We start from the raw sequence: 27,572 nt of genomic DNA, 5'->3' as shown, positions 1-27,572 counted from the left end.
AGCTCCATATCACTTCTTCCCATGCACAGTAAGTGTGCTGGTTGCAGTGTGTGTGGGAAAACAGCACCAGGAGTTCCAGATGTAAAATCCTAAACATGTGTGGTTTTTGGGAAATGGTTCTTGGGAGAAGCCCAGTATTGCTGCTGCCTGAAATACATCAATACTCGAAGGGGAGAAGAAACAACAAAAACACAGCAGCCATTTCCTAGGCTAGAAAACAATGGAATTTTTATTGAACAGAGATGGCTCATAAACACACTCAAAGGAGTTCCACCTGCTGTTCAGCAATATTCATTGCTATCTGATAATAACCTATGGGGGCAGCTGTATAAAACAGGAATAAAATACCAAATTGCTATATTCGTTAATAACTTTGCCTTCCAAATACAGAACCGTAAGTATTTCAAGTCTGAAAATAGACCACAATTGTTAGCATTTAAACCAAACCTTTATGATAACAAATATACAAAAAAAGGCAGTCAATATATTAAACATTTAAATCAATAGCATACATTTCTCAGAGGTAAACATTGAGCAAACAAAGCCACCAATGATGTTCAGGAATCAGGTAAAAGGTTCAAGGTCAAGCTCCAAACACTGTAGCTTTTCTAAAGCCCTACTGGTATTACATTTTTATCTAGCCCTACATTGAAAACTATGTAGCATGAACATCTGAAAATAGAACTGGGAGTTCCTTAAGTCCTCCTTGTATTTATATTGGAGCACCTGCGGAGACAGAGGGCAGTAGGAGTTAAGCACTTTGTTTTGCAACGTTGGGGTTTGAGTTCTGTTCTAGATGAGTGCAACAGTGTCCTCATACCAAACACGAATTCCAGCACTGACGAGAGAGAAGTATTGGCCTGACAAACTGCATGAAGAATCAGCCTTGCAACTTGCATTAAACAGAATGGGACTTGCACACCAGCCTATTTACTGAAAGCCTGTGCTATTTCTACTGCACAGAAAAAGTCTCCTTCAGTAGTTGACCTAAAGCCTGAGGTTGAAAGCTTGGGTTAAGAACATACACCCAAAAATAATGTGAAAAATCTACTGTCGACAACTAAGAAAAGTTCGTATTGCGATATTGCTCACAACATAAGTGTACAATTTGCACAAAACATGGCTCTTCAACATGAATATTTTGCAAGCTACAATATATATATATATATATAATATGTATAATCTCTTTTCTTTAAGAATTATATGCCAGAGTGCATGCAAAGAATTTCGAAGCAGTAACACAACAGGAGCAATCACTTGTTTACAGGTTAGTGAGACCATTCAATACAGAAACAGTGGGATATCAGGTAACAGACAGACAGGTAGGTAGCTGTATGTACACACTGCTTCTTCAGGGACTTCCCATGTGACACCTGAAGCTCAGACCCCTTTTGAAAGACCAAACAGGGCTCTGAAGGTTCTCCACACTCTGACCATAAATCACTTCTGTTGGAGATGACAGCGAAGGAGGCACTTGTCCTTTAGCCAGGGGTAGAGGCAAGCAATCAGCAATCTTCTCCACAGCCAACGTCTGTTCCAGTCCTGCTCCTGCATTTCTAAGCAGTGGGCGGTGAGCATCTATCCATCCAATGGTTCAGCTGGTCCCAAGCAGTCTCCTGCAGCCTTTACAGCTGGAAATCCAAGACTGGAGAAGCTGGATCTCCTAAACAGCAGTGCACAGCACTGCCACCATTCCAGTCAGATATGTACAAGGAATGACATGTATCCTCTGGTTTAAAATTTACATAGAGTATATACAAATAAAGCTATTCTATCAAGGTGCAAGTTTATTATCCTCTGGTGTGTTCCAATGAAGATTTCTTAAAAAACCTTTATGCAGACCCACCAGGAGAGTTTACACAAAGTTGACATTTTGTCACGGTTCATTATGGAGGCTTCCTTCTGCAAACTCCATAATGCAAACTCCTGTTACTTTCCCTTGGAGTTCTGCCTGTGAACAGGACTGGATTTGATAGACTACAGTCATGTCTAACATAATTTCCTTTATTTCAATACATTTTAAACTTGGACAAAGTGGCACCATGTGTTTTGCTTTTCTTTTCCAGGATGTCATCAATCTCTAAGAAATGAAGCAGGACATGTAACTGGATGTCAGGGGGGGTGCAATTCATGTCCAGTCCAGCTCTCCTTGCTTTTGATGGGACTGTGGTGTGTGAAGCTGGCACAGTTTGGCCCTATGGGTATGTCTGGAAGTCCTTGGTACTATTTTACACTGGCTGATGACAGGCGATGCCCTCAAAGAAATTAAAAATAAAAAGCCCAAATGCAATTTACTAATAAGTAAACATCAGACTGATGCACTAAACAGATGGATATGGAATGCAACTTGTCTAAAATTAGAATGGTTGTTTTCTTAGGCAGGTCTAAATTCATAAAAATCTTTCCCATCCCACGCAGGCCTCATTCTGCAGCATGTAAATATATGATGCTTCTAATAAAGTCATTGGGAATGCAAAGCCTGTGATTAACGAGCAGAAGGAAGGTCTGCCCTCTCCCATTTCTCTTCAGCAAAAACCTCAAGTAACATAAATACATGTTTATGATCCCTGCTGAAGCAGAGGGGCTGTGAGCAGTGACAGCAGGATTTGGCCTTCAGCCCTTCTGGTGTACCAACCACAACTGTGCAGATGACTGGATGGGAAATTACATCTGCTAGTGCATTAAAAAACCATACAGCCTTGCAGTAACTCCCATTAAAAATTCCCACTGACTTCAGGAGAGAGGCAGAGCAAGAGAGCAGACTTTAGCAAGTGTTCTGCTCCACTGGAGTTATGTTTCTCAAAAATCTTTCTGTAATACCATTTTCCTCCATTTTGTAACTTGATTATACTGAGGCATTCAGAGCAGAGGCTTTGCACATGTCCTCCCAAGCTAAGGGGAGTATTTCACACGAGAAACAAAGATCTCATTAGGTTTTTTTTCCTTTTTCAGAGTAATGCAATAATAAAAATCAACTTGCTGGTTTCACATGCTGCAGTGTCTTTTTACAGCCTTAACAAAATGACATCTAGCAATGACAAATGAATCGTAATCTCATTGAAGATTTTAAGAGGATCAGCATCAGACAGCATGAGGTTTGAGACGACCTAAGGTGCACCTGGAGAAGATGCTGTGAGAGTGCTGCAGCAACTTTAAAAAAATTCAAAAGAAATGAAATACAAACACACTCTCTAAAATAATGTTCAAGTTGTGGACACAATGGGCAAAAGCAAACAAAGCTGCCACCTCAAATTATGGTTAAGCTCCTGTATTTTTCATACATTCCCTTCTGCCTTGGTTCTATGTGCCCTCAGTTAGTGTCTCCAGTGGAAGGGTTTGTTCTGGATCATTAACAGCACAAAACAGGCAATTTTCAAAAGCATCTAACACACTCAAGGGACTGACATCTTTGAATGAGCTACAGATGTCTATCTGTCGGTTTGAGAAAAAATATTTGCTTCCAGAAACATTTGTATTTCTTAGCTAGAATCTTTCTTAATTGAAAAACATCTGCCATTCCTATTGTCCATACTCTGTTATTTTGTTTTTATCCACCAAAAATGGGTAGCAAAGGGAAGAAAGTTTCACCTGTATAGTTAATTATAGATGACCTCAAACATGCCTGTGAAGCCACAAACCAGTATTTAAGCCACATCTGTGGGACAGAGGACAGGATCTCTGTGTTTGCTGATGATTGCTGTTGGGTTATGTGATCTTTCATTTCCTTCTCAATGAAAAGTGAAATGAAACCTTCACATAAAACCCCAACAAAAGATGGCAGCAAACAAAACCGCTTTGCTAGGAAAAAACCCAAACCCAAATTCATAACAACCATAACAAATGCAAAACAATCATAACCATGCCTGGGTTTGTGTTACACAAATTAGGAGTCTGCCTAAAACCAGCAAAAAATCAAGTTCAACACAATGGTCCTGCACTGTTGTAGAAACCATCTTATTTCTAGCACATCCTTTCCTCGTGTTTTCACTTTTCTTTCTAGATTTCAGTTCCAAGCCATCTCAGGGAGAGGTGGGAATGGCTGTGAAGAGGGAGAAAGGAAGCAAAGAGCTCTTCTACAGACAGTGCTAGCTCTTCTCCCTTTCCAGGATGCTCACACCAGGATTTCCTGATTTAGCTGCTGCTTTCAGTGATAAAGATACAAACCCAGCCCTTCAGAAGTGCATCATTCTCCATTTAAAGATCCAGACTGTGCTTTCTAATTGCAGATATGCATTCGGCCTGGAAAGACTTCAAAGGTGACACAGCATGAAAGAGAGATGGAAAACAGACCTAATCCACAGACTAGAGAAATCAATGAAAAGGCTTCCAGCCATTTTAATGGAGCAAACTGTATCATGCTTTCATGTTTTGGTTTGTGAACGGTGTTATAGTAGAATCTGAACTCGTATTTTTTCATAGAACATTCATATATTTTTAACATGTAAATTACTTCTTGAGCCCTATATCAAATATTTATAAATGCTAAACTAGGTACAAAGTGAAACCCATTTGGGAAAGTGGAGCAGAGGGAGGTTTAGCTGCACTAATGGATATTGCATTAATGCTTAGTGTCAAGGAAGGCTGACTGCCATTAACAAGAAATCTCATTACAAACATGATTTCACGCCTCATAACATATCCTGTAGATCTATTTACTGTCCCTCTCTCTCTCCTGAACATACACACAGTGATAACTATAGACAGAAAATCCAAAGCATTGCACATGCTTCACCTTTTCTTCCCAATGAAAGAGTAACCAAACCAAACAAAAACAAAACAAGCATTAAAAAAACAAAACAAAACAAAATAAACCCCCAAAAACCAGCCAACCAACACAACACCAAAAACCACAAAGAAACAGAAATTCACAGCATGGATGATTTGATTTATATTATTTTACAATCTCACTTCTGCCATGAATGACTTAAGACACTTTCCAGACTTTAAGCTAATGAAAAGCCTGCTCTGAGGATAACTAATGTACAAATAGCATTACAAGAAGCTTTCAGAGGAGTGGGACTGAGGGACACTCTAGCAGCCCACCTGTTACTGAGGGTGGGGAGGGCAGGTTGAGAGAATCTGGTATTTCCTGTGGGATTTTCTTTGCTGCTCTTCAAAGAATGCAGGAGCCAGATCCCTCTTCCCTGGGGTAGATGGCAGAGCCAAGAGAGAAAAGAGCACAGATCTTAACTTGTGGCTGTAAACAGCAGACATGCATTGTTCAACCTTCCCTATAATGCTGAAGAGGTCAGTAGGAGGAATGTCCTGCACTGCAGAGTGGGATTTACTTGTTCAGTGTCTGCACAATGCTCAAGCACCTCTGTTCCCCACTGGTGCAGCACATATGGCTGCAAGGCTCCAGAGAAATGGGGACAGGAAGCAACATATTGGTCAAAATGTACCAATGGGACTTAAATAGGTCGTAAGTTTTTCTAGTACTAATTGGAAGTTAGCCAGGAGCATGAGGTCAAAAAGCTCTGAGATACTTTCCTATAGTCCTTGTATTCTTCAATGGATAAACAAACTCACAACTGAAGTAAGACTGCACATTCTACTGCATCCCCAAATGGCACAATTAGTCACTGGCTTAATAATTGCTAGGCAAAAGTCAGTTTCCAAGGTATTGAATTGATTGTCCCAAATTTGTCTATCAGTCTAGGCAGGCTTGAGCAAGTTAAGCAGGGTGTTTTACCAAGTGACTGCTTGCATGCTGGGGAAGCAGCTTTCACTCTGATGAGGCTCCAGAGGCTTTCTGTGCTCCTTCCTACCTCCTGCCCCAGTTAGGCACAAGCAGCACTGGGCCACAGGGAGCTTTTGCCTGTGCTGAGGGGCAAATGCCAGCCTGCAGATGTGCTGTGAGCTCTTCAACAGCTATGCAGAACACAGAGAACCTGACTTTGGAAAGGCTTATCTGAAAGCCTCTCACGGAGTAAGCTACAGGATATTCAATTTATCCACTGCTGGGAAGGGGAGAGGGTAAGGCTAGAGTCTCTTGAACCTGTAGCTTGAACAAGTCCAGATGTTTTCAAACATGTTAATCTGTTCCTGCCAGAATAAGGCTTTGACCTTAATTAATTAAAACGACCTCCTAACACATTGGAGTTTTCTAAAGTGGCAGTCTCTTTTTTTGTTTCTGAGCATCTCCATTTTCTAACGTGGCTTGCTGTAAACCATAAATGATTTTTGATTGGGTATTTCAGCGAGGTTTTTTCTGTCTTTGTTTGCTTTAGAAAGGCAGTAAGAAACAAGATTGCCTCTCACTGTGCTGGGCAAAGCCCAGTAATGGAAGTTTTAATGAAAACACAGCAGCAGAGATGATGGGAAGCGGAAAGACCAAAGTTAACCACATACAAAGGGTTTCAGACAAATTTACTCTTGCAGCAGCAGCAGCTGCAGCTGTGGAGATATTTGTAAGGACAAGAAAGTGCTACCAATTGCTTCAACTCTGTGGCCATATCTGAGTATGGGACCAAGCAAACCCTCTGTGTGAGCACTGAAGAGACTGGAGCCAACTGGGCTGGCTGGGAATGCCAAGCAAGTGGTGAGAGATGGGGCTGCTTCCCCTCTTCCTGCTCTCACCCTTTTGATTCCATGGAAACTCTGAGTTGGAGAACAAATGAATTAGGAAACAGTGAACATTATACCTCTAGAATCAGAGGCAAAGATCTGGAGTTATACCTTCAAATTCTTGTAACTAATCCTCTTCCCTTACTCAGACGTCTCCATCAGTGTGCCATCCAACATGGACAGAACCCTGTGCCTAAGCTAGGCAAGCCCATTCACAGTGCCACCACCTCTACTGAATGAAAGAACAGAAAGGTGCAAAATGCCTCTTCAAAGGAAAGAAACAACCAAGTTGCTATTCTGGTGTCAGGTAGACAGGTTTAGCCAACTGAACGTGCAAAGCACAAGGTGTTTGTAGAATTTAACCTATCCAGCCAACACAACCCCTCTTGTAAGCTGCTGCGATGCCTCCTGGGTGTTCTAGTGACAAGCAGTCCAAGCAAAGCACAAAACCCATGGTCTAATGAGACTCTTGACTTTGAGGAGGTGAGATACCACATTTTAAGTCCTGTGTATGCATCCGAGATAAACAGACTCTGGGCCATTCATGGCTGTTCCATGCAGGAAGCCTTGGACAGAGCTGGAAGAATGACAGTTTAATGGCAACAAAAAGAAACTGATTGCCCTCCTCCTAGCCACACTGAGCTTTGCTTCCCCAGCTTTAAGGCTCACTGAAGGCAGCTGACAAATTCCCATTAGTCTTTCTGCAGATTTCCAGATTTTCCTTCTGCTTTGGGTACCACATGCATAATGTTTTCAGCAGTGGTCTCACTGAAGTCATTGAGCCACAGCTGAAGACTTGGCTTTGCTGTTTTTCACCCTTTTGAAGGCCAGTCACAAATATCAGCTCAGGTGCCATTGTACTGAAATGGGATAACCTGGTCAGAGCAGGTAGCCTCAGTTTTCACCCACTGAAGATAACAGGCATCACCTCAAAATAAGTTAAAAAATAACATAGCATTAATTTCGCTATAAATGTATGGAAGATGTGATTGGAAGTGCTGCAGGTTTGTGTGCTTAGAGGCTGACATCTAAAATAAGCGATGTTCTCATCTATGGGGTTTCAGATACTACCTGAGGGCTATTTCAAGGCTAACTTCCTGCAAACCAGTTTGTTATTAAATTTTAGGACAAATCCTAAGCAGCTTTTTTAATTTTTATGACTGTCACCATCTCTGTGCCAGAGCATGAAATCAACATCAGGCCCTTCTTTTCTGTAAAGCACTTGCAGAACCTCACATGAAAGACACTTAACTAACCTGAAGTCTTTGGCTTTAGGTAACTCCCATTCACCAAGAAAAAAAAAAATTTTAAAAAAATCCAGTGGCTTCAGAGGCAATTTTAGTGAATGCAGGCTTCAGGATGTCATCTTTCAGCAGTGTCTTTAGGTCACAGGCAGCTCCCAAGGGACACTGAATATGTACAACTGACTTCAGCTAGTTCTGTAGGTTTCCAGCTTCCCCCAGGATTTAACCCACAGACAAGAGTACTAGGAATTGCTCTTTTTTCTAGGATGGCCTAATCCTTGCCTTGAGTATGTGAATGTGTTAACTTTAATGATGTATTTTTCTGGAACACCAAACCCCCACTTTAACAGGGTCCTGCATGCCTGAGTCCCCACAGACCTAGCTGCATTCCTGCCATAATAACCCTCCTCTGATTTCAGACAGCTACAGGTGGGAAGAAGAGATGCCCTTTCTTTTTTATCACTGCACCACCTCAGAGCAGTTGATTTCAGTGCAAACTGACAATTTCTCTTTTTCTTTTAACCTTTCAAGAGCAGCACAAGGTGCTATGCTTTGAAACAAAACTAGAATTTCCAAAAGCCCCCAGCACACCACACACTGCAGCCCAACCAGGACTTGTGCAGCATTTGGGATGATGCCAAGTGGATATTCAGTGGAAAAAGGCTCAGTGACCAAAGCAGCATGTGGAGGATTCAGCAAGCAGCTCTCATTAATGCCAAGAGGAGCCTGGCTACTAAACCTTCACACCTTTTTAAAGATGTTTCCTCTGTCTTTAATAGACATTTGCACAAATCTACTCCGGAGCTGACACCAAGCAGGCAAAAGATTTAGCTGGGGAAAAAAACCAGTCCTAGCCATTAGAAAGCTGGATCTTTTCCAGAGCAGAGAGCATCTGGCCACCAGCTGTGTTTAGACGACAGCAGGCATAAGGAATAAATTGGGGAAAATCTGAGAAACAAGTAGACAGTGCCGAAATTTGTAATGAAAATAATACCAGCCTTCCTCTGTGATGTCCAAAACCTCTGCCCTCCTACATTCCCCATCCTTTTCTCTTCCCAGCTCTTGAGCCAATTATTGGGAAATTGACTGTTCAGGACAACATGGATACCCTTTCTGGGCTGGAAAGGCATCCAGCAGGGCTCTAGAGTAAAAAAACTGGGAAGTGTGGAAACTGGCAGCATGGGAAGCAAAGTGGGAATGTGAGGAAATTTTGGAAACTAAGGGAGGACTGCATAGAGACAGAAGGAAAGATATGCCATGAGGCAGGGACAGGATGTCTGTAAGTCCTCAAATATTACAGCAGTGGATTAGTATAAAAAAGACAGATGGAAAGGCACCTTCACTCATTACAGGCTGGAAAGTTATGATTTAAAAAGAAAATCCTAAGTTTTTCTAAGGATGTTGTATTTTTTTCCATTTCATCAAGACTGGAGGCAATATTTGGCCTCAAAATTTGTAAATTATTGCAACCCATACAAAGACTAAAGGAACAGAAAGCTTTTTATTTTCTGAGACGATAACACCATGTCTCAAAAAAATGCTAATAAAATGCTCTGTTGGAAAAAGCCTTATCTGATAGGGATGGTATTCATGGGCACCCACTGAAACTCACATTGCTTTTTAGATTAAATTGACAAGAGCCCTTCCCCCAGCCTCAGATTAATGGAATGAAGAATCCATGCATGAAGCCACGTACAATAAAGGTTGGAGATTATGAAACAGGCTAGGAGACAGGATCAGAATTGCAATTGATCTTGATGAAGTGGGGAAATTGCCCTGATTAGAGCAGAACGAATTTGATAAAGGGAAGCTGAAAGTGTTATACTTCGAAAGGTGTAGTAAACAAATGCAGAAATACAGATGGGACTCCTGGGAAGGCAGCAGTGAATCCCTCAGGAATTATAACATAACACAGACTAGATCAAAGTCAGCCATGGGATGTTCTTGTAGAAAATACTGGGGATGTATTTTCTGATATGTGTTACATAAACCACAGCAAAGTTTCTCTGCTTTGCTTATTAATGTATAAAATTCCTGCTGAAGTATGGAATTTTGGGAAAAATGGGAAGCCATGAGGGGAATGCCAGCAAAAATCAAAGACCTAGAAAACACTAGCAAAGGAACCAGGGAAGACTATACTAGTGATGCAAGTAGAATTCCTTTCATACAAGGAATAACCTTCTAAAAAGTCCTTTTAAGATCATCTGTTTTTCTTGTCAGTCAGGATTTGAAGGGAAAGTTGCTTGATTTGGAGTGAAGAAATTGTGATATCTTTTAAGAAAACCTTATTATGAGGGTGGTGAAGATCATGGATCCCTGTGACTGGATTTTTGAAGAGCCTGCAAGCTGCACATTGTCTGGCATGGTTCAGCTGGAGCTCACCCAGCCTCGCATCAGGAGAGGCAGACTAAAATCACCAATTCCAACCTCTGGTTTCTGGATTCACAAAGGTTTCCTGGCTGCTTCCAGGAGAAATGAATGCCAGCTTTACACAGGCTGGCTGTTCTGCTGGCAAAGGTCATGAGGACCACTGGTTAAAAAAGAATTGTAAGTGATGATTTTTTTTTTTAAAGGTTTCCTTTGGCTATAGACCTGTGATGTTGGGATTACTAGTGATTCCAAGGGCAAAAGTCATTCCTGTAAAAATTCTTAGCTTCAATCCCTTCCTGTAACAGCTCTGAATGACAACTTCTTGGGGTTTGTTCTCTCCTACCGTTTGCCAGACACCAGCAGAGCAGTGTGTGCCACACTTTGTGCTGCACAGGGACACAGGAGCATGGGGACACAGGGGCACAGGGACATAGGGAGACAGGGACACAGGGGCACAGGAGCATGGGGACACAGTGGCACAGGGACATAGCAGCACAGGGACACAAGAGCACAAGGACACAGGAGCACAGGGATACAGGAGCACGGGGACACAGGAACACAGGGATACAGGAGCACAGGGACATAGGGACACAGTGACCTCAGCTCGGCTGCAGAGCTGGCTCTGGGTGTGGCTGGAGGCAGCTGCACTGTCACTTTGGCCTCTGGGTGCCCAAACACCATCTACAGCCACCAAAGGCCCTGTTAAGCCCTTTATTGCTGAAAGAAAACTAGTGAATGTTACCACAGATATTCTCAACTTAGCAGGACTAGCACAGAGCTACCAGTGTTTCCTTCCTATTCAATATAATGATTATTGTTTGAAACACTTTGCTATGTTAAACCAGGAGGCTGCAGGGTGAGGTCTGCTCTTAGCTAGCTCTTTTTGTCACAAAGGATGGGTTTCCACAGATGAGAAGGCACCAAACAACAACAACCTCCCCTCTGTGTTGCTGCTGTATTAACTATGGTCTTGCTTCTCTATGACCACAACATTCACACAGAAGTAGCCATTTCTTTAATGTTCCAGACAACATCTTGTGTGAACATACACTGTGCAGGAAAAAAGGTCTAATTGACTGACATGCTGCATCTCTGAGACATTAGTGGCAGTTTAGATATTTTGTCTTTTTTTACAGAAACTATAGAGGCTTTAGAAGACCAAGGAAAAAGGAGGATTTACACCTCAGAGTCATAAAACAGCTTCCTACTGTGTTGATAACTAAAGCCAAAACTGTTCTCTGAGCATGTAAAAAGCTACCAACATGCAAGGACACCTGATGGAGATGCTTCAACAAAGGAAAAAGAGATTAACGTGAAAACTTCAAAATTTACCAAATGGCACACTAGAAAATAAACATATTAATGTCACTTTGCCAAACAGAAGGCAACATCTTTGCCTGCTTCTTACTGTGGTTTTCAGAGACAGGGCATCAGGAATGTCGTGGCACATAGCAGATTTGTCTTGCTAACAATACGCTGCAAAATAAACAAAGCTTTGACATTTAAATCACACCCCCCACCCCACCCCACCCAAGCCCTGCATTTATAGATAACCTATACATTCTCAGGATACAGTGAGAAATCATTCTATGGTACATATTTAATTATAATTTAAAAAAGTCTAACTCAGACACAATCTCTGGCCAGTAGCAAAATATCCACACATCGCTAAAGATCTGTTATTATCTCTTCACTGCAACAAACAGAAACCAGCATCTCGAGAAGGAGCTCCAGGGGTATCATATCACAGCCAATCACACCAAATAAAAAAATAAGCTAATTTCACAAATGAAGTTTGGCAAGAAGTAACATTGCATTTGTCTTGGCGAAACGAAGCACGAACGTAACATTTCACAGGTACAGTTAGCATGCAAACGCGTGTTTGTTGAGTTTGTCATCGATTTCAACCCCAAAGCACGAGTAGCATGCAGTTCTCCTGCCCCCCCAACTACTGGATTAGAGACAGCCTGGGTAATGTGCCTCTTTGGTGTAACCATAGCCTCTTGGGCAAGATTATACCACCCTAGGAAAGAATACAAGCAAAACTTGATCATATGTGTGTTTACACAATGTACATTTTACCATTTAAAAAACCAAAACATGTTACATAGATTCTCCAACACAGCTCTGTTGAAAATTAAATTTTAAGCTTAAGAAATAGTTTTTAAACTACAAGGCCACCCCATTAATTTTATGAACAGTTTAAAAAGTTCCCACCCCTAAAAATCTGCCAGTATATTTCCTCAACTAGAACAGTTTCACCCACTCTCTAATACAGCTGATCTTTGCTCGACAGCAATAACAGTTCTTACATTTGTTAAACGCACCAGATAATGGACTCCAGGATAGATATAGTTCTTAACTGTGTAACACTGGAACAAAACTGACTTAAATGATTGATTGGTCAATTCAGGTGTTCCCCAGCACTACCCTTCAGGCAGGGGTTTCTGCTGTTCACTGCTGTGAGTTCTGCCTTTTGTTGGCATCAAGCTCCACCAACAGGCTTGTGTTCAGAATTTGGGCACAACGGCAATTCACCAGGTGCTCTTGTACCCAGCTTGCTCAAAACCAGGGAGGAACTTTGTTTTCTGCATTCTCTCATCCAAATGGGGACACAGCCCCAGCGCAGCACCTTTGGCCAAAACAGAACTATTTGGATGCAACGTAGAATTTTTTACATTTTCTTTTTTGTAGTCATTTAAGCAACTGCAACAGGTTTGAGCAACTGCAACAGCAGACTTTAACTTGCAGGGTCTTTGATTTGAGGGTTACCATCTTCCTCAGCTTTACACAATGGAGCCCTTTGAAGAAGACAAATGAATTGACTGAATCCTTGTGGCCAACGTCCTCTGTAAGTCCTCTAGTACATTCTGACCAGAAGATTCTCCATTCTTGTCATACAACAACTGTTTGAAAGCTTCGTTTTCAATGAGGACCATCATATTTTTTAGAAAGTAGCCTTCACAATAGGCAGATAGTTCTGTGACGCCGAGGAACTACAAGAAGTGAAATTAGAGAAAGATAACCATTCTGATAAAATCCAGTCAGCAAATACAGTGCATAAGAGCTGCACAAAAGCAAATACACAAGCTAAACCTTTTTAGACAGGCACAGTAACACTTACAGATATGAATGAGTGGAGGGGAAGGAGTTAATCAAACAGTATTTTAGGCTGATGATTCTCATAATAATTCCATGTTAAAAGACCCTGGCTGTTGGGGAAACAAAATTCCATGGGCTGAAGCTTTGCTCCCTTGGAAATTGATGGGAGTTTTACCACAGAGTTTACCAGACCCATGATTTCATGCTAGAAGTTATAGCCTAAAACTACAGGTTTGGGAAAACATTACAGACCAAGTTTCAAGAATGCCATTCTTAGCAAGGATGGCACATGTGGCTGCAGAAAGCTGTCATGCAAAGTTGCATGCTTTGAGGACTCTTTGGAGGAGAAATGGAAACAATCAGTCGTTGAAAAGATCTCCCCAGAGCAGAGGTGAACACTAAGATTCAGCTGGACAGAGTGCTGGGTCATCTTGTCTAGACTGTATTTTTGCAAAGAAAGGTTGGACCAGATGATCTTTGAAGTCCCCTCCAAGCTGATATTCCATAACTATATGATTGCAATTTTAAAAATGGAAAGTCCATAGGGATATTAATGATATTAATACTCTCCATTCAGCTTTTGTAAATAGGCAAATATTTGTGAATATGACCAAATGCACATTACAGAATCACAGAATATCCTGAGTTGGAAGGGACCCACAAGGGTCATCAAGCCCAACTCCTGGCCCTGCACAGGACCATCCACCAAAGCATGTATTTCTCTCAGTCTTGATGACAAAGGCTGTGCTCCACGTGTCTCTGGGCCAAGCTGCTCACACATTCTTCTCTGGCAGGGCAGGTCTCAGCACTGCCCCAGGTCCTGCAGGGGCAGATGAGCTCACCAAGCAGCCAGGGCAAGGAAGGTGTCCCTGTCCATGGCAGGGTGATTCCAACTAGATCACCTTTAAGGGTTCCTTCCAACCCAACTAATTCAAGCAGTGCCACCTTGACTGTGGCTGTAAAACCCACCCAAAGTCCCCATTTCCACTGCCTCCACTGGGACATGCAGGCACAAATAACTTGCAGGTTGGGGCTCTTATAAGCAAACCAGGAGCTGGATTTAGCCACTGGGGTTGTTCAGTCCCAGAATTAACAGCGTACAAGTCACTCAGACAGGTCTAAAGCTCCATGGAAGAATTTGCTTCAATCAGGATATAAATAACAACCCCATTTCATAAATAAAAGAAAATGTGCTTTTAAACCAAAATTACTGATTTTACTAACAGTAATACAAATTGAGAAGTTCCCACATGAGCCAGAAGACAAATCAAATATTTTTCAAACAATTCTTGCACTGTAATTTTTTTCTATTACGTTAAATGGACCTGCAGATATACCTCATTGCTTATTTTTATAGGTGGAACTCTGTGCTATTTCAAACCCTGATTACATGTTATCTGTACATGAAGACCTAACATTACTATTCTCTGTAGGAAACACCTGATGATGGGAATGGAGGTCAAATCTGCAGGGGTTTGAAGCAATCTGCAGGATTACTCTGTTCAATCAAACCTCCATGTCACAATGCATCAGTTTATCTTTCGTACAGACCATGTAAGTTAGAGAAAAAATTTCCTAAGAAATGCATGAAAAATATTTCACTGCAGTTATTTGTGTGTCATTTCCATCTTCCAAGTGAAAGTCTGTCTACTACACACGAGGAGGAAAAAAACTGAAACTAATCAATGTGGTAACCACCTCCATCAGTGCGTGAAAATAGGTTTTCCAGGACAAGAAATGCCATGCTTTTATGTCTAATGACTTAGGCAACCTCACAAGCTAAGTATATAATTTGATTCCAATAAGAAACTCTCCAAGACATAAAATTCTCATTACCATCCTTGCAGGGCTCTGAGCCATTGCACTTGCACAACTTGGTATTTTTATATATTGACAAGATGTCACCAGCATTGAGTGTTATCACCCCAGTGGGCTTCAGGCAGGAAGAAACAGGTAATGGAAATGGGAAAATGCATCTTGGAAGGTGAAAGCAGAGGTGTCTTCTTCACTTAGGTGATTCCTGTTGAATCAGCTCAGCAGTTTGTGTTGCCATGAATAAGGGATGTGTCTCCCACACAGTGCTACACTCAAACTGGGTTTGAACCACTCAGGGAAGGGGCTGAGAAGCTGCCACCTTGTACTTTACATAATTTTGGATTGTCACTACAGCAGGTACCTATTAACCAGTCAGTCCTAGTAAATGAATGACAAATCTTCAACACATTGCAAACGTACTAAGTATATTATATATATCTATATATATCTCACTACTTATTATAAACTGACCTACGTGGATGATGACAGACACACAACATGCAAGCATATGCAGTTATTTTTACCTTGGCATGATTATAAATATCCACGCAGTTTTCTGTATTAATGCTTTTTGCACAAATGATCTCACAGTGTCGTTGTAAAGCTTCAAGCTGGAAAAATTTAGCAGCAGAGAGAAGCTAAAAAAAACAAAAGGCATGGAAAAAAATAGTCAGAAACTGCTGAACGATACAGAATCAGAGCTTGCCTCTTTACTGTTTCATTATATTTTTTTTCTCTGCCCCTTCTTCACTTAGCATGAAAGTACTGACAAGAAGTCAGAATGAGAAGATTGCTTGGTTGTTTTAACCCTCTGCAGTCCCTTCTAAATCACACTATGGGAAGATGTACACAGAGAGAACACCAAAGGCTGCTCAGGTCTACTTGCTGACTTTGGAATGGGACCAGGTGAAAAAGGAAACAGAGGCTTGAAGAATATTCTGTCACTTTGCAAACATGACTCTGAACTAAGGGGCCTGCAAATACATCCCCAAAAACCAAAGTACTGGTTCAACTGCTCCCCAAGTTCTCAGTGAAACAGAGCACCTGGGCTGGGTGTGGGGAAGTTAGCAGAAAGGTCAGCACCAAGAGTATACAGGAATTCAAACCAGATAATGACCATCCTGGGTAGTCTTAATCTAGAGAGACAATAAACCTCAAATCTGCCACCTCAGCAGGCTCAAGGGGATGGATTCAGATCTCCATATGCTCCTTGTCCTACCCTGTGAGCAGCTGTGAGGAATGTCCAGGCCAGGGGAGCTGAAACCCTGTCTGGGCCCATGTTACTGCAAGGACTGAGTGCACAGAGGTGGAGCCAGCTCTGTGAGGCAATGCCCAGCTAACATTCATGGGAATGTGTCTGTCACTGCTCTAGCACAGCTCTCCTGCCACCAGCACTTGAGCTGAGCTCGCTCTTTGGCTGTCCATCTGCCCCTATGGCTGTACTGCCTGCACTGGCACTGCCTTGGCATCTCTGCATGCCTGTGGGGTGAAAATGGCTTGAATTTTGAGTTCTCCAACTCATTTCAGCAGTGCTAAGATTTCCTCTATTGCCCTTATTCTGTCCTTTTACAGCAGGGGAAAGTCATTTCACTTTCTGTCTTTGCATGGCAGGTGATTGTCCCTGGCTCTCTGCTCTGCCTTAGAAAGCAGGTTGGGGCTCTTTATTGCTTGGCACCTTGCTGTAACCCAGCCAGACCTGAGGCCAAGCTGTTCAGGTATTTAAATAGCACTGATTCAGGTATCCAGGCCTTTACACAGCCCTTATCATCTGGGACTGATAACAAAAAGCTAACCTGTGAATCTCTCATGCTGCAGTGGGGAACAAACAAAACCCTGAAACTTCCATGACATTATTCTGACTTCTCCTATGCAGTCTGCTCAAGCTCTACTTTAATCCCATAAATAAATCCAAGTGCTGGAAATCTGCAGTGCTGATGTGATAGCAGCCAGCTGGCCCCAATTATGAATTGCAGCGAAGATTTCTGTGGAGTATTTCTGGTGCTTCTTGTTATCATATTTGTAATAAGGCAAGTTACTAAATGCAGTTTTGAAAGATAAAGGCAAATCCTATTCCAGCTGCCTCTGTGGCTCAAGCAGTCATGTGCTGGTTTGTAATTACTTTAAACTGTGAGGAACCATGGCCAGATCTGTTATCAAGAGATCAATCAATCAGTCACACATTCTGGAGTCACAGAAGTTTTGAGATGTCACAAAAGTAGAGCAAGCTGCCAGCTGAAATGCAGCACAAGCTTTTTGACAGCCTAGGTGATAACACACACATTTCTATAAAGCCACTGCACTGCCTAGTCTAAGATTCCCTGTTTCAGAAAAGGTTAGAAATTCAGGAGATCTTTCAAAACTCTGAGTGAAATAGAGAATTAATGAACTTTTCCTATATAGCTCAGAAGGTCGATGTGGGAACGTTAACTTAAAAATCCACTGCCTGCACTGGAGGGGGATAATTTCAGTCCTGACCACTTCCATCCTCTGGCTACCAGACAGTGTCACAGAGGCAAAATAATACAGAATAATACCCTCCATTATCAGACACTCATCATTATCAGCTCTTTAAGTAGCTCTGATTTTACTATTTACTGACCTGTAGTCTTTTTGGCTGCCTGAAAACTCCCTGAATGACTACCAAGAATTTGCTCAAATACCTCCTAGCTCTATACATTTGGAGTGGTTTTGCTGATCACAGCTGACAGTGATGGCACACAATATTTGGAGTAGGATGACTTAATTTCCATAAGGTTGTGGTTGTGTGGCTACACTCAAGGTTCAGTCAGCTCCAGCAGGCTTGGTTTGGATTTTGCAAAAGGCAAAGGTATTTTACATCCAGTGAGAAAGGGTAAAGAAGTCTCTGTATCTCAGGGAAAAGATTATGGTTTTATTAATAAAATTTCACAGTCCCATGCTTGAAATTGAACTGAACTGTGTCTCCAGTGGATTTCCCTCATGGTTAAAGCCCAACACATGCCCAAGAATTCTCCCATGTGAGGAACCAAACTGGATGTTTTTAATGATGCTGAGATAGGGAGGATGGAACACTATGCTGCTGGAAATTGGCTCCAGATTTTGGCACCACCAGCTTTGCCTCTAACAGGTATTTGCAAAGTCCCCCAGTCTCCTGCAGGAGTGCAGACACCCTGGGCACTCTGGGTGAGGCACTGCTGCTCTTACAGGACTGCTCATGTCTTGCCCAGTGGCCACATACCCTCAGGTGAATGGTACACAGATCAGTCAGCAATTAAATAAATGTCTCTTACCTCCATAATTTCATTATTTTTAATCAGGAGTGACTCTGCACCTCCGTAATAGAGATACTGCATAACCAGCTGTAAGAAAACAAACAAGTGTTTATAAAAAGCAATCCAAGACATAGAGGAACAGGGGACAGTGAAGGCAATACCTAAGGCTCTCCTAACACCAAGGATTTGTAGGTAAAACTGGCCCCAAGATATAGTTGGTTATTCTCTCTCTTTGCAAAGTTCACTATTTCCTTCTCACAAGTAGTCTAACGTCTCAACCCTCACCCTCAAATTGTCTGGACTTTCTGGTGAGCTTCAAACAGTTTGCAGGAAACTGAACTCCTTCTGAATTTTCAGTGTGTTTCCCAGTACATTAACACACCACTGATTCAGGCAAATACAGCATATCTAATGGTTACTCCCTTACTCCTTCCCTGGCAAAGGCACCCCAGCTCCATCCAGCTGTGTGGGCATGCATGATGATCAGGAAGAGGTGGAGGAGGCTCTGCACTGTAATGCAAGCCAGCTAAGATCCCTCTGCAGGGAGCCTACAGTTCCTGTGGGCAGCTGGGAATGATTTGCAGCAGCAGCAGTCGATACATGGAACTGCCTGAGCTCCAGCTCAGATAAAGGGAAACATCTCCATGTACATGCTACAGGTATGGAGAGCAAACTGTGTGTTTTCATGGCTAAAATAATGATTGGAGAACACTGCTAAGGAAGGGAACAAAGTTTATCTCTCCCAGACCTGCCCATGAAATACAGAAAGAGCCAACTGCAGAAAGGTGAACCAAGTGCTGTGTGCTGCCAGGCAGTGCTGTGTGAGCACAGCCCATGTGGGTGAAGTGCACAGTGCTGGATCTGCTGGGGCACACTGCAATCAATAGCACTCTGCAGTGCACCAACAGAGGTGAAACCACTCTGGTTTATCAAACACATATCTAGTAATTTGGGCAGGGCATGCATGATGTTCCTCTCACAAGCTCCATTCACATTCAGTGTGACAACTGTACCTGAAAGATGGGGTACTTCACATAGTTGATCTCAATACAAGTACTATCAGAGGAGGGCTTGCTAGACAGCAGTGCTTTAAACCTAAATAAAAAGGAGCAAAATTGAAATACCAGCCCAATTATCTCTGGGAAGAAGGACAGCAAAAACAGTACAGGAGTGCAGTGGAATGACAGCACAACTCTTGCATTTCAGGATACTGAAATGAATGGATTTGTCACCAAAAAGAATCAAGATTTAGACACTAATATAAAGTTCAAACCAAAAGACAGAAGCCTCTATCTAGGAAATTTTGATTTGAAATTTTTGAAAAACACATCTAATATAACAACAGAATAAAATGTACTTCAGAAAGTCAGAATCTGTAATTATGCCTATTACAAAACCAAATGTTTTTTCTTGAAAGCAACATGATTTTTACAAGGATTTGCAGCATTTAAAACCTGAACATTTTCCTTTTTTTGAAGGAGATAAATTTTGGCTTCTGCCCATTATGCTGTTTTAAAAAATGTTTTGGAACAAAATATTAAAACAATGACACTAAGATTTTTAATGCTACTATGTAGGCTCAGTACAATTGTGTAAGAAGAGGCAGGAGAGAAAACTGGATAGGTTGCTGTTCTCTGATTATCAAAACCTGAAATTCAGACACAAGTTTCAGGACAAAAACCCACACATTTTTAGTTAATGATTGCAGACTTATGTTAGATATATACACACGTAACAATCTACTTCTCAAAACTAGATATTCCCATTGATCAGAAGGTGAAAAAGGGAAATGTGCTGCCAGAAACACCTGCCCTTGTACTTCCTCTCTTTGATAACCCATCTGACCTTCCAGCAGCAGCTCAAAGCTTGGCTTATCTATCCAGACCAGCATTTGCTGGATGGTAACCTTTTCCATATCATGACTGCATCTTGTTAATTAAAACACACATAACAATTTATTTGCTTTCACTAGTGCCAAACTCTATAATGAACACAATTTTGTAGGCTTAAAGCTGGAGTTTGGAACATATTTATACATCTACCCAGAAGCTCCAACCCCAAATATCCATTTCTTAATTAAAGGCAGGGTCAGACACTGCAGTTACTTTATGCAAATCTCCTTGTGCTCTGGGCTGGCAGCACAACTAGCATCAATTCCCATACTGCTAAAGTTATCCAAACTCAGTGATTTGTCCTTGCCACATCTTGAAATAAGCTGTTAAGGAGGGCCAGCTAGATCTGTTTAAAAGCACACTTTGAATTACATGGCTGTATACAAATTGCATTTGTTAGCAACTTTTAGGTTGGGTTGAGGTGGGTAACCCACATTCAGCCTTCTGAGCACAGGAAACAGACTATAAATACTGCCTTTGGGTACAGAAGGATATGTTTCACAGCCATTTAATTTTATTTAAAAGCTGTCAAATGCTGTGAATGAATTGTGTGATAGTAGCTTGTTTTTCCTGGAGACTCCCTGCACTGAGGCAAGGCAGGATTTAGCCACTCCACCAGACAAATTATTAAGAATCAAAATATTAAGACTCCTGTATGGTCAAGAAGTGAAAGCAGCAACGAGCACCATGTCAATGTGCCTCAGTGGAATGCAGTCAGATGCATGGATCACTCACTGGGTGAAAATCTAGTGACAGGAGCACTTGTTAAATGTCTGGCAGACCAGCCAGAAACAAGCTGTGGAGAGGCTCTGATTAAGAAAAACTTGACAATTATGCCACTATCCCTCAAAGAACTAGAACTGCAAAACAAATAACCCCCCCTAACAAACCCACACTATCAAATTCTATTTTTGTTAAAGTGTAGCTCTATTTTACCTTGGTGATGCAGTAAATAGCAACACTCGATGTGCATAAAATGGTCTTCCTTCCACCAGAAATGTGACATCTGACATCTCTTTATTGTTAAGAAAATGGGGATCTAGAATCACAAAAAGAAGGAAACAAAAAAGCCAATAACTTTAATTTGGAAGAGGTCATGAACACACTGAATATTTTCCTGTTTTGACAAAAGAAAGCAACAGAATAGAAGGATATTGTTTTTAATGAGTAAAAAATAAAGCTATTTTGGACAGCTTGAGACAGAAGCCCCTCAGACAACCACATGGAATTCAGACAAAGGGAATTCAAAGCTCTGCAGTGTGTGACAACCTTTGCTGAAGTGACAGCAGCCATCCCCACTGTGTGCTGCTGGCACAGCCTGCCAGCTCTGCTGCCCAGGGCAAAGTGCAGCTGAGCAGCTGCTGGAGGGCTCTGTGCTCATTGAGACCCTGGCAGGTCAACTCTCCCTGGGTGAGGAGCTCTGTCCAAGGGGAACAGGGTATGGAGAGTTGCTTGGTCTTCTCTCAGTCCCATTCCAATCCCAGGGCTCTGCTGACCCAGCTGGGAGGGCAGTGCCATGCAGCATCACCTGCAGCCAGTCAGGGTGCTTGGAGATGCACACAGAGCCCTGGACCAGCCAGAGCCTGGATCACAGCCTAATCAACACAGACCAACCTTTGCACATTTACAGCCCCACTCAAACATACCTCACCACCCTCCTGATTTCACCAGGAGTTTTAGCTCAGGCTAAGTGTGGGGCCCTTCCTTTTTCTAGTTCTGTCTTTCAAATCCAGGATTTTCTGACTTGTGGCCCTCTCAAGCACCAGCCCAGCACCAGCTCTCCCTGCAGAGCCAACCAGGATCTCCCAGTCCCACTTACCCAGGCGGGAGGTCTGCTTGCGCTTAATTTCCACGAGCTTTGGAATTGGGTAGGGTCCATAGCAATGAGTGAAAATGACAGAGAGCTGCTGGCTGATCACCTCATTCTAAGGAAAAGAAAACAAATATAGGCAACATGGGATCAGTATGCAAAGGACATGTTACGCTGTTCTCAACCAGCTGCCTGTTTTGAAGGTGAAAAATGTGATTGCTGAAGCTTTATTAAAAATCAGAGCTTACGATTATTAGCATTTGTTAGAAACTGCAGTTCTCATTTGCTTGATTGCTATGTCTTCTGTACAAATCATTTTAAATGAAGAAGTCTTCTCCTTGGATGACACGTCTTCTTTGCCTAAAAATTCCACAGCCCCGTCCCCTCAGCAAAAACAAAGTTCCTTTACAACAGTGATTTCACTTTATTTGCATACTTGCTGTACTGGAAAATTACTTTTTTCTTGCTCTTTAGAAAATGGTCAGTGGTCACATCTTAGGAAAGCCAAGCTATAGACAGATCAAGCTGCACAGGCTGCACACATTTCTAAGTGCAGCAGTCTCACAAACAGAGCTTTCCCTTACAGAGTAACTGAGCCACCAGAGCCATCCCAAATGTTTAATATTAATTAATGCTCTTAAATGCTCTTCAACCTCAGTGTGGGCACTGCTGTCCTGTGGAAGCCACCAGACCCTCACAAAACCAGGTCTGGCCCCTTTCTGCCCCAGCTCTGGGGGCAAGGCACCCACAGGATGCTTTCCTAAGCACCTTGAGTATTTGTATGCCTAAGCTGCAGGGGTAGTAAAATGGATTTAATGCTTAACTACCTAAGTCCCAGATGAAAGCAGGATTTAAAAGCTTTGGCAAATTTTATCCCACACTTTGCTGATAACCGGAGCAAGTCTAGACAAGTTCAGCAGTGCCACACTGCTAATTCATGGTGACATCTTTTAAATACCCTGTTGGCTGGTGATTCTCTCCACACCAGGAAACTGTGAAAAGACAAGACAATTTGGACAAGACAAAAGGCCAAAGAAATAAGCAGGTGAGGGACAAAAAAAAATCATAACATAAAAATTGGAGGAGTGTAGATGTTATACTAAAAATATCTCCAGGCTTTAGAAGCAGAAATTGGAGCTTTCCTTGCTCTGAGGAAAGCACATTTCAGACGTGCTCCTTAAATCCCACGAGTGACAAGGAGGAGTGGCAGAGATGCTGTAATGACTCCCTCACTGAATCTAATCCAACAGGGTGGGAAGGGGCAGAGCTGTTCCCTCACAGGCACATGCTGATGTCAAAGGAAATTACACACACTCGCCCGCAGGCAGCACTTGGCTGCTATCACGTCAGATGTAGCACTGAAAGAAATGCTAAGATAAGAGAAATACTCGTCCTGAGAGACACCATTGAGCAGGGCACAGGGCTCAGCCCTCAGAGGGGCTCACTGCTGTGGCTCTCACACAAGGAGGTGTCTCACCCCAGGAGCATCTCACTGCTCAGCATCCTCCCCAAGCACTTCACAAAGGGAGTGAATCACAGGCTGAAGAGAAAAGGAAGATTTAAGGCCAGATTTAAAGAAGGAAGTGACTCAGCTGCTGGGAGGGCTGGGAGGGAAAGCTTTAGACAGACAGGGCAGAAAGAGCAATTTCTTCTCTGCTGGGAAGGGCTGTGCCGAGCGGCAGGGCTGAGTCAGGCAGGGAGGAGTGTGTCTGGAGGGATGCTGACTGCCAGCAGGGCAGCTCCCAGCTGGAGCTGGCAGATGCCACCAGTCAGAAAATACAACAAAACATGGAGACAATTCCATGGGTAGAGCTTCTGGAGAGGCATAACTGGAAGAGCAATGCTCACCTTTACCTGCAGTGACTAAAAGCAAAGAAGAGGAGAGCTCCTGACAGCCCCTCCCCAGTCTGCCAGGGTCACAGGTCCTGTCTGTGTCACTGAGGTTGCAGTGGGGTCCATGAGCTCATCACTCCCAGCCACAGCTGTGCCTATGCAACAGCTTTTTAGAAATACACACATGCATCAATAAAGACAATGCAGCTCCTCCTTGCAGGGTGCCTGTGGGAGTGTGCTGATGGAAAATCTGGGTATTGACTTCACACTGCCTTGTTAGGAGCTGGAGAACTAACTCACCAGTCTGAAGCACAGCACCATGGACCAGGACATGCAGCTGCTCTGAGACCAGGGCAGGATGGGCCAAACCCAGCCAGCCAAGTGGGACAAGGGGACCCCTGCTAGTGACTCCAACCATGCCTGCAGACAATCCCATGGCAGCCTGAACACACTGCACAGGTGCTGCAGCTCCCTGGGTCACCAAAAACACTGTGGTGTGCAAATACCAGACCATTAAAAAGTCACTTTGCCCAAAAGCCTGTGAAAAAAAATGGTGTAAACTAAGCTCTAATTAGCTCAAGATGCGATACATTCACATGAGAGATGCTTAAAGTCCCCAAGACATGGAACAGAGATGGGACAGAGAGAAAAGAGACCTTAGGGTGGACACATCAAAGAAAGCAGGGCCATCAGACAGACAGTGGCTTCAGACCTCCAGTGCACAACACTCATTTGGCAGAGAGGAGGCTGGAGACCTTTGGCTTCTGTCAATAACATGAAATACTTTCATCTCATGCCACTCAAAGGCCAAAAAATGTGCTCAGTGAGAAAGCTGGAGCACTGTGCTGATTTAGAGTCACTGCTAACCAGCAGCAGCAAGGAGGGGAGTGGTAAGTTATTGCAGAACACCAAGTCTGCTTCCCACACTCCCCAGCACACAGCCAAGCTGACAGGGCTGTGGCCCTGGAACTGCTCCCCACTGTGCCTCTGCTGACTTTTACCAATAAACCAGGTAGAAACAGGAGAGGAAAAGAGATGCTTTATCTGCAGCTGGATGGCTGGGGAAAAATGGCTTTTTGAAGCCAAATCCTGCTCTTGGAGGACCTGGGCTCTCTGTGAAGTACCTGACAACAACTGCAGAAGTCCATGTTGCGGGACACAAGCATTGCTCTGGAAGACAGGAGATGTTCCCCACAGTGCCCACACTGAGGGGCTCAAAGCTCCCATTTGAGCACCAAGATGGATAATTCTTCCCTGTTTATCCTTTCATCCCATCAACCTAGCTGCAAAAGCCCAGCTGTAAGAGCTCACTGCAGCAGCTGTGGGCAGCAATATTAACACTGGAGGAGCAAACCAAAGTTTGTTTTCTTGCTAAAGTTTGATGTTGGAGAACACTGTGCCAGGATGTGTGAGGCTGACAGCTGGAGTGAGGCCAGCTTCCCTTCAGACATGGGCGTTCATTTGCACTCAAAGGGAGCCAAAGCACATCTTCTTCTGTGGGAGGGGGAAGAAAGCTTGGCACAGGATAGAATAAAAATATTTACCTAGCCATGGGGTAGTTTACAGATAGGCAAGAGGGAACAGGGAACAACAGTGAGTCTTCTGAGGGAGATGGTGCTTCCAGCAGCGAGCTGGTTGGTGAGCAAGCAACTTTGCTTTGTAGATACAAGCAGTCCCCTGACTTAAAAGCATTCTTCAGCAGAGATCTAAAGGAATTCCCCAGTCCTGCTGAATGCACTTGAACTGTGAGGGGAATTCATAAATTCTTTTGAAGCAAAGCTGGAGGCTTTCAAGTTGTTGGACCAGGGATGCCTAGTTGATTGATCTGAGAAGAGGTGAAGACCTGGGTGGGGAGCGCAGGGATACTTTTTCCTGAATGTCCATCTGACAAAGGACTACAGCAGGATTCAGGGAAGTCACCTCCAGACTCCAGCACATAGCCTGGGAGAGCTTGCTCTGTTCCAGCTTACACAGATCAACACAGCACAGCCATTCTGGATGTGTCCCTACAAGGTCCTGGACACAGCTGTGTATTTCCACAGCCAATATCCTCCAGTACCTGTGCAAGACTTGTGTCTGTGCCCCAAACTCTGTGTTGCAGATTGCTCAAACCCCACTGCTTAGTTCTCCCTTCAAGCCCAGAGACTCCCTACCACCTCCACATGGCTTCCCTCCACAGTGGAAACAAGTCAGGCTTCTTTTCTTTACCTCTGAAATCCCAAGCAGTATTTTGGGGTTTTCTTCTACTGATGTTATCCTCACCAGCTCAGCTCCATTAATGCTGTTTTAACTTAAGTCTGCCAGGCCCTCAAATTCCTCTACCACACAGACCAAAACCCAAAAGCTCACCACATTAAGGCAAAAAGTAACACTTACTCTTTGGGCTTGGTGTCTGCCTGTTAATACACATCTCCCCAGCAAGCTGAGAAACCACACTGCTCAGAGAACAGGGACACTGGCAGAGATATCTTCCCTCTCTGGTCCTGAGAATGCTGGGGGTCCAATTCTCTTGCAAAGCAGAGTGGCAGGAGTGCTGTTTCTAGTCACCCATCTCACACGCAGTCCCCGACAGCTGTTCCAGCAATGGGAGAGTCAGGAAACCCTGAGCCCATTGAGGACTCATCCATGACATTCTGGGATACCCTTGAGGTGCTCCATTTATGCTCCCTTTCCCAGAAAAAGATGATGATGAGTGAAGGAACAGAGCAGTTTTTTTGCTGACTCCCATCCCTGAACCCTCAAACTCTGAGACCTTCTTTGCCACCTCAGAAGCTTCTCCATCCTAGCATGGGTGTTTCTGCTACCCTCCTCTTGCATAATTCACTTTTACCAAATGCCTGAAAACTGATTAAATGCCACTTTAGAGGGTCACTCCTAGATGGTTAAGCAGCACACACATAATTAATATTAGTCAGCAGCTGGAAAGGTAGGGAAGCCCCAGAGGTTGGAGCTACAGTTAGAGGCAGTGAACTGTGCAACAAAATGGGTTTTGTTAGTGTTGGGCTTAAGCCCTTCCACTGCAAACACAACCGGAAAAGAATTAATCACAGGTAAGGCACAAACGGACCCTTCCGCTGCTTCTGGGAAAGCTGCCAAGCCTCCCTTTCAAAAGGCTCTTTATATCACAGCTGTACATTGTATGTAAAAAGCTCAGCTCCCCGGGCACAGTCTAATCCCTGGGTGAGAGCCCAGAAAAGGGCAGGTGTCACATCCACAGCATTCATTTATTGCAAATGAAGAAACTGCTCCTGCCTCTGGCAGGGAACATTTCAGAAGGTAGCAGAGGGTAGGGAAAAAGTCAAACCCGTGTTAGTATGAAGCTGCAAGTGTGTTATGAAAGCACAGGACAGGGTTAGCAGGGTGTCACCAACATGCCACTCGGTACCTGGCGCTCGCATGTCACCCGCAGAATGCAGGAGGTGCACGTGTGGATAACCTGGCTCCGCCTGACTCGGAACTGTTCAGACACAGAAGAACTACAGGTGACAAGGGGAATGTTACAGATCTCTGCAGCTGCTGGACAGCAGTGACACCTGCCTTACAAAGCCACGGCAAAAAGGTCAATCCCCGTGTGCTGGTTGGGCACTAGATGACACACAGCCACTCCATGGGATCCATAAGCAGACCCTTTAGCGTTCTGGGATGTCCTCAGAGTTATTGTAGTGCAGGTTTTGGTGTGTCTGTCCCC

The 27,572-nt window shown here is 43.3% G+C and overlaps 1 protein-coding gene across 1 annotated transcript in view; it reads right to left on the bottom strand.

The window, feature by feature from the left end:
- Nucleotides 1-201: 201 nt before the first annotated feature.
- Nucleotides 202-27,572, bottom strand: part of ABTB3 (ankyrin repeat and BTB domain containing 3) — a 176,406-nt gene continuing 149,035 nt past the window's right edge. The window contains exons 12-17 of the mRNA XM_085049691.1: nucleotides 22,061-22,166; nucleotides 21,178-21,280; nucleotides 19,363-19,444; nucleotides 18,368-18,436; nucleotides 15,623-15,736; nucleotides 202-13,177 (exon numbers count right to left, since the gene is read on the bottom strand). Of these exons, the coding sequence (XP_084905817.1) occupies nucleotides 12,968-13,177; nucleotides 15,623-15,736; nucleotides 18,368-18,436; nucleotides 19,363-19,444; nucleotides 21,178-21,280; nucleotides 22,061-22,166 (684 nt within the window). The 3' untranslated portion in view covers nucleotides 202-12,967. The remainder of the gene's footprint in view (nucleotides 13,178-15,622; nucleotides 15,737-18,367; nucleotides 18,437-19,362; nucleotides 19,445-21,177; nucleotides 21,281-22,060; nucleotides 22,167-27,572) is intronic.

Source organism: Lichenostomus cassidix, chromosome 1Ab (assembly GCF_008360975.1).
Source record: "Lichenostomus cassidix isolate B80296 chromosome 1Ab, HeHo_3.0, whole genome shotgun sequence".
Taxonomy (NCBI): Eukaryota; Metazoa; Chordata; class Aves; order Passeriformes; family Meliphagidae; genus Lichenostomus; species Lichenostomus cassidix.
Note: the sequence above shows the minus strand (reverse complement) of the source record. Positions and strands in the feature narration are given on the sequence as shown.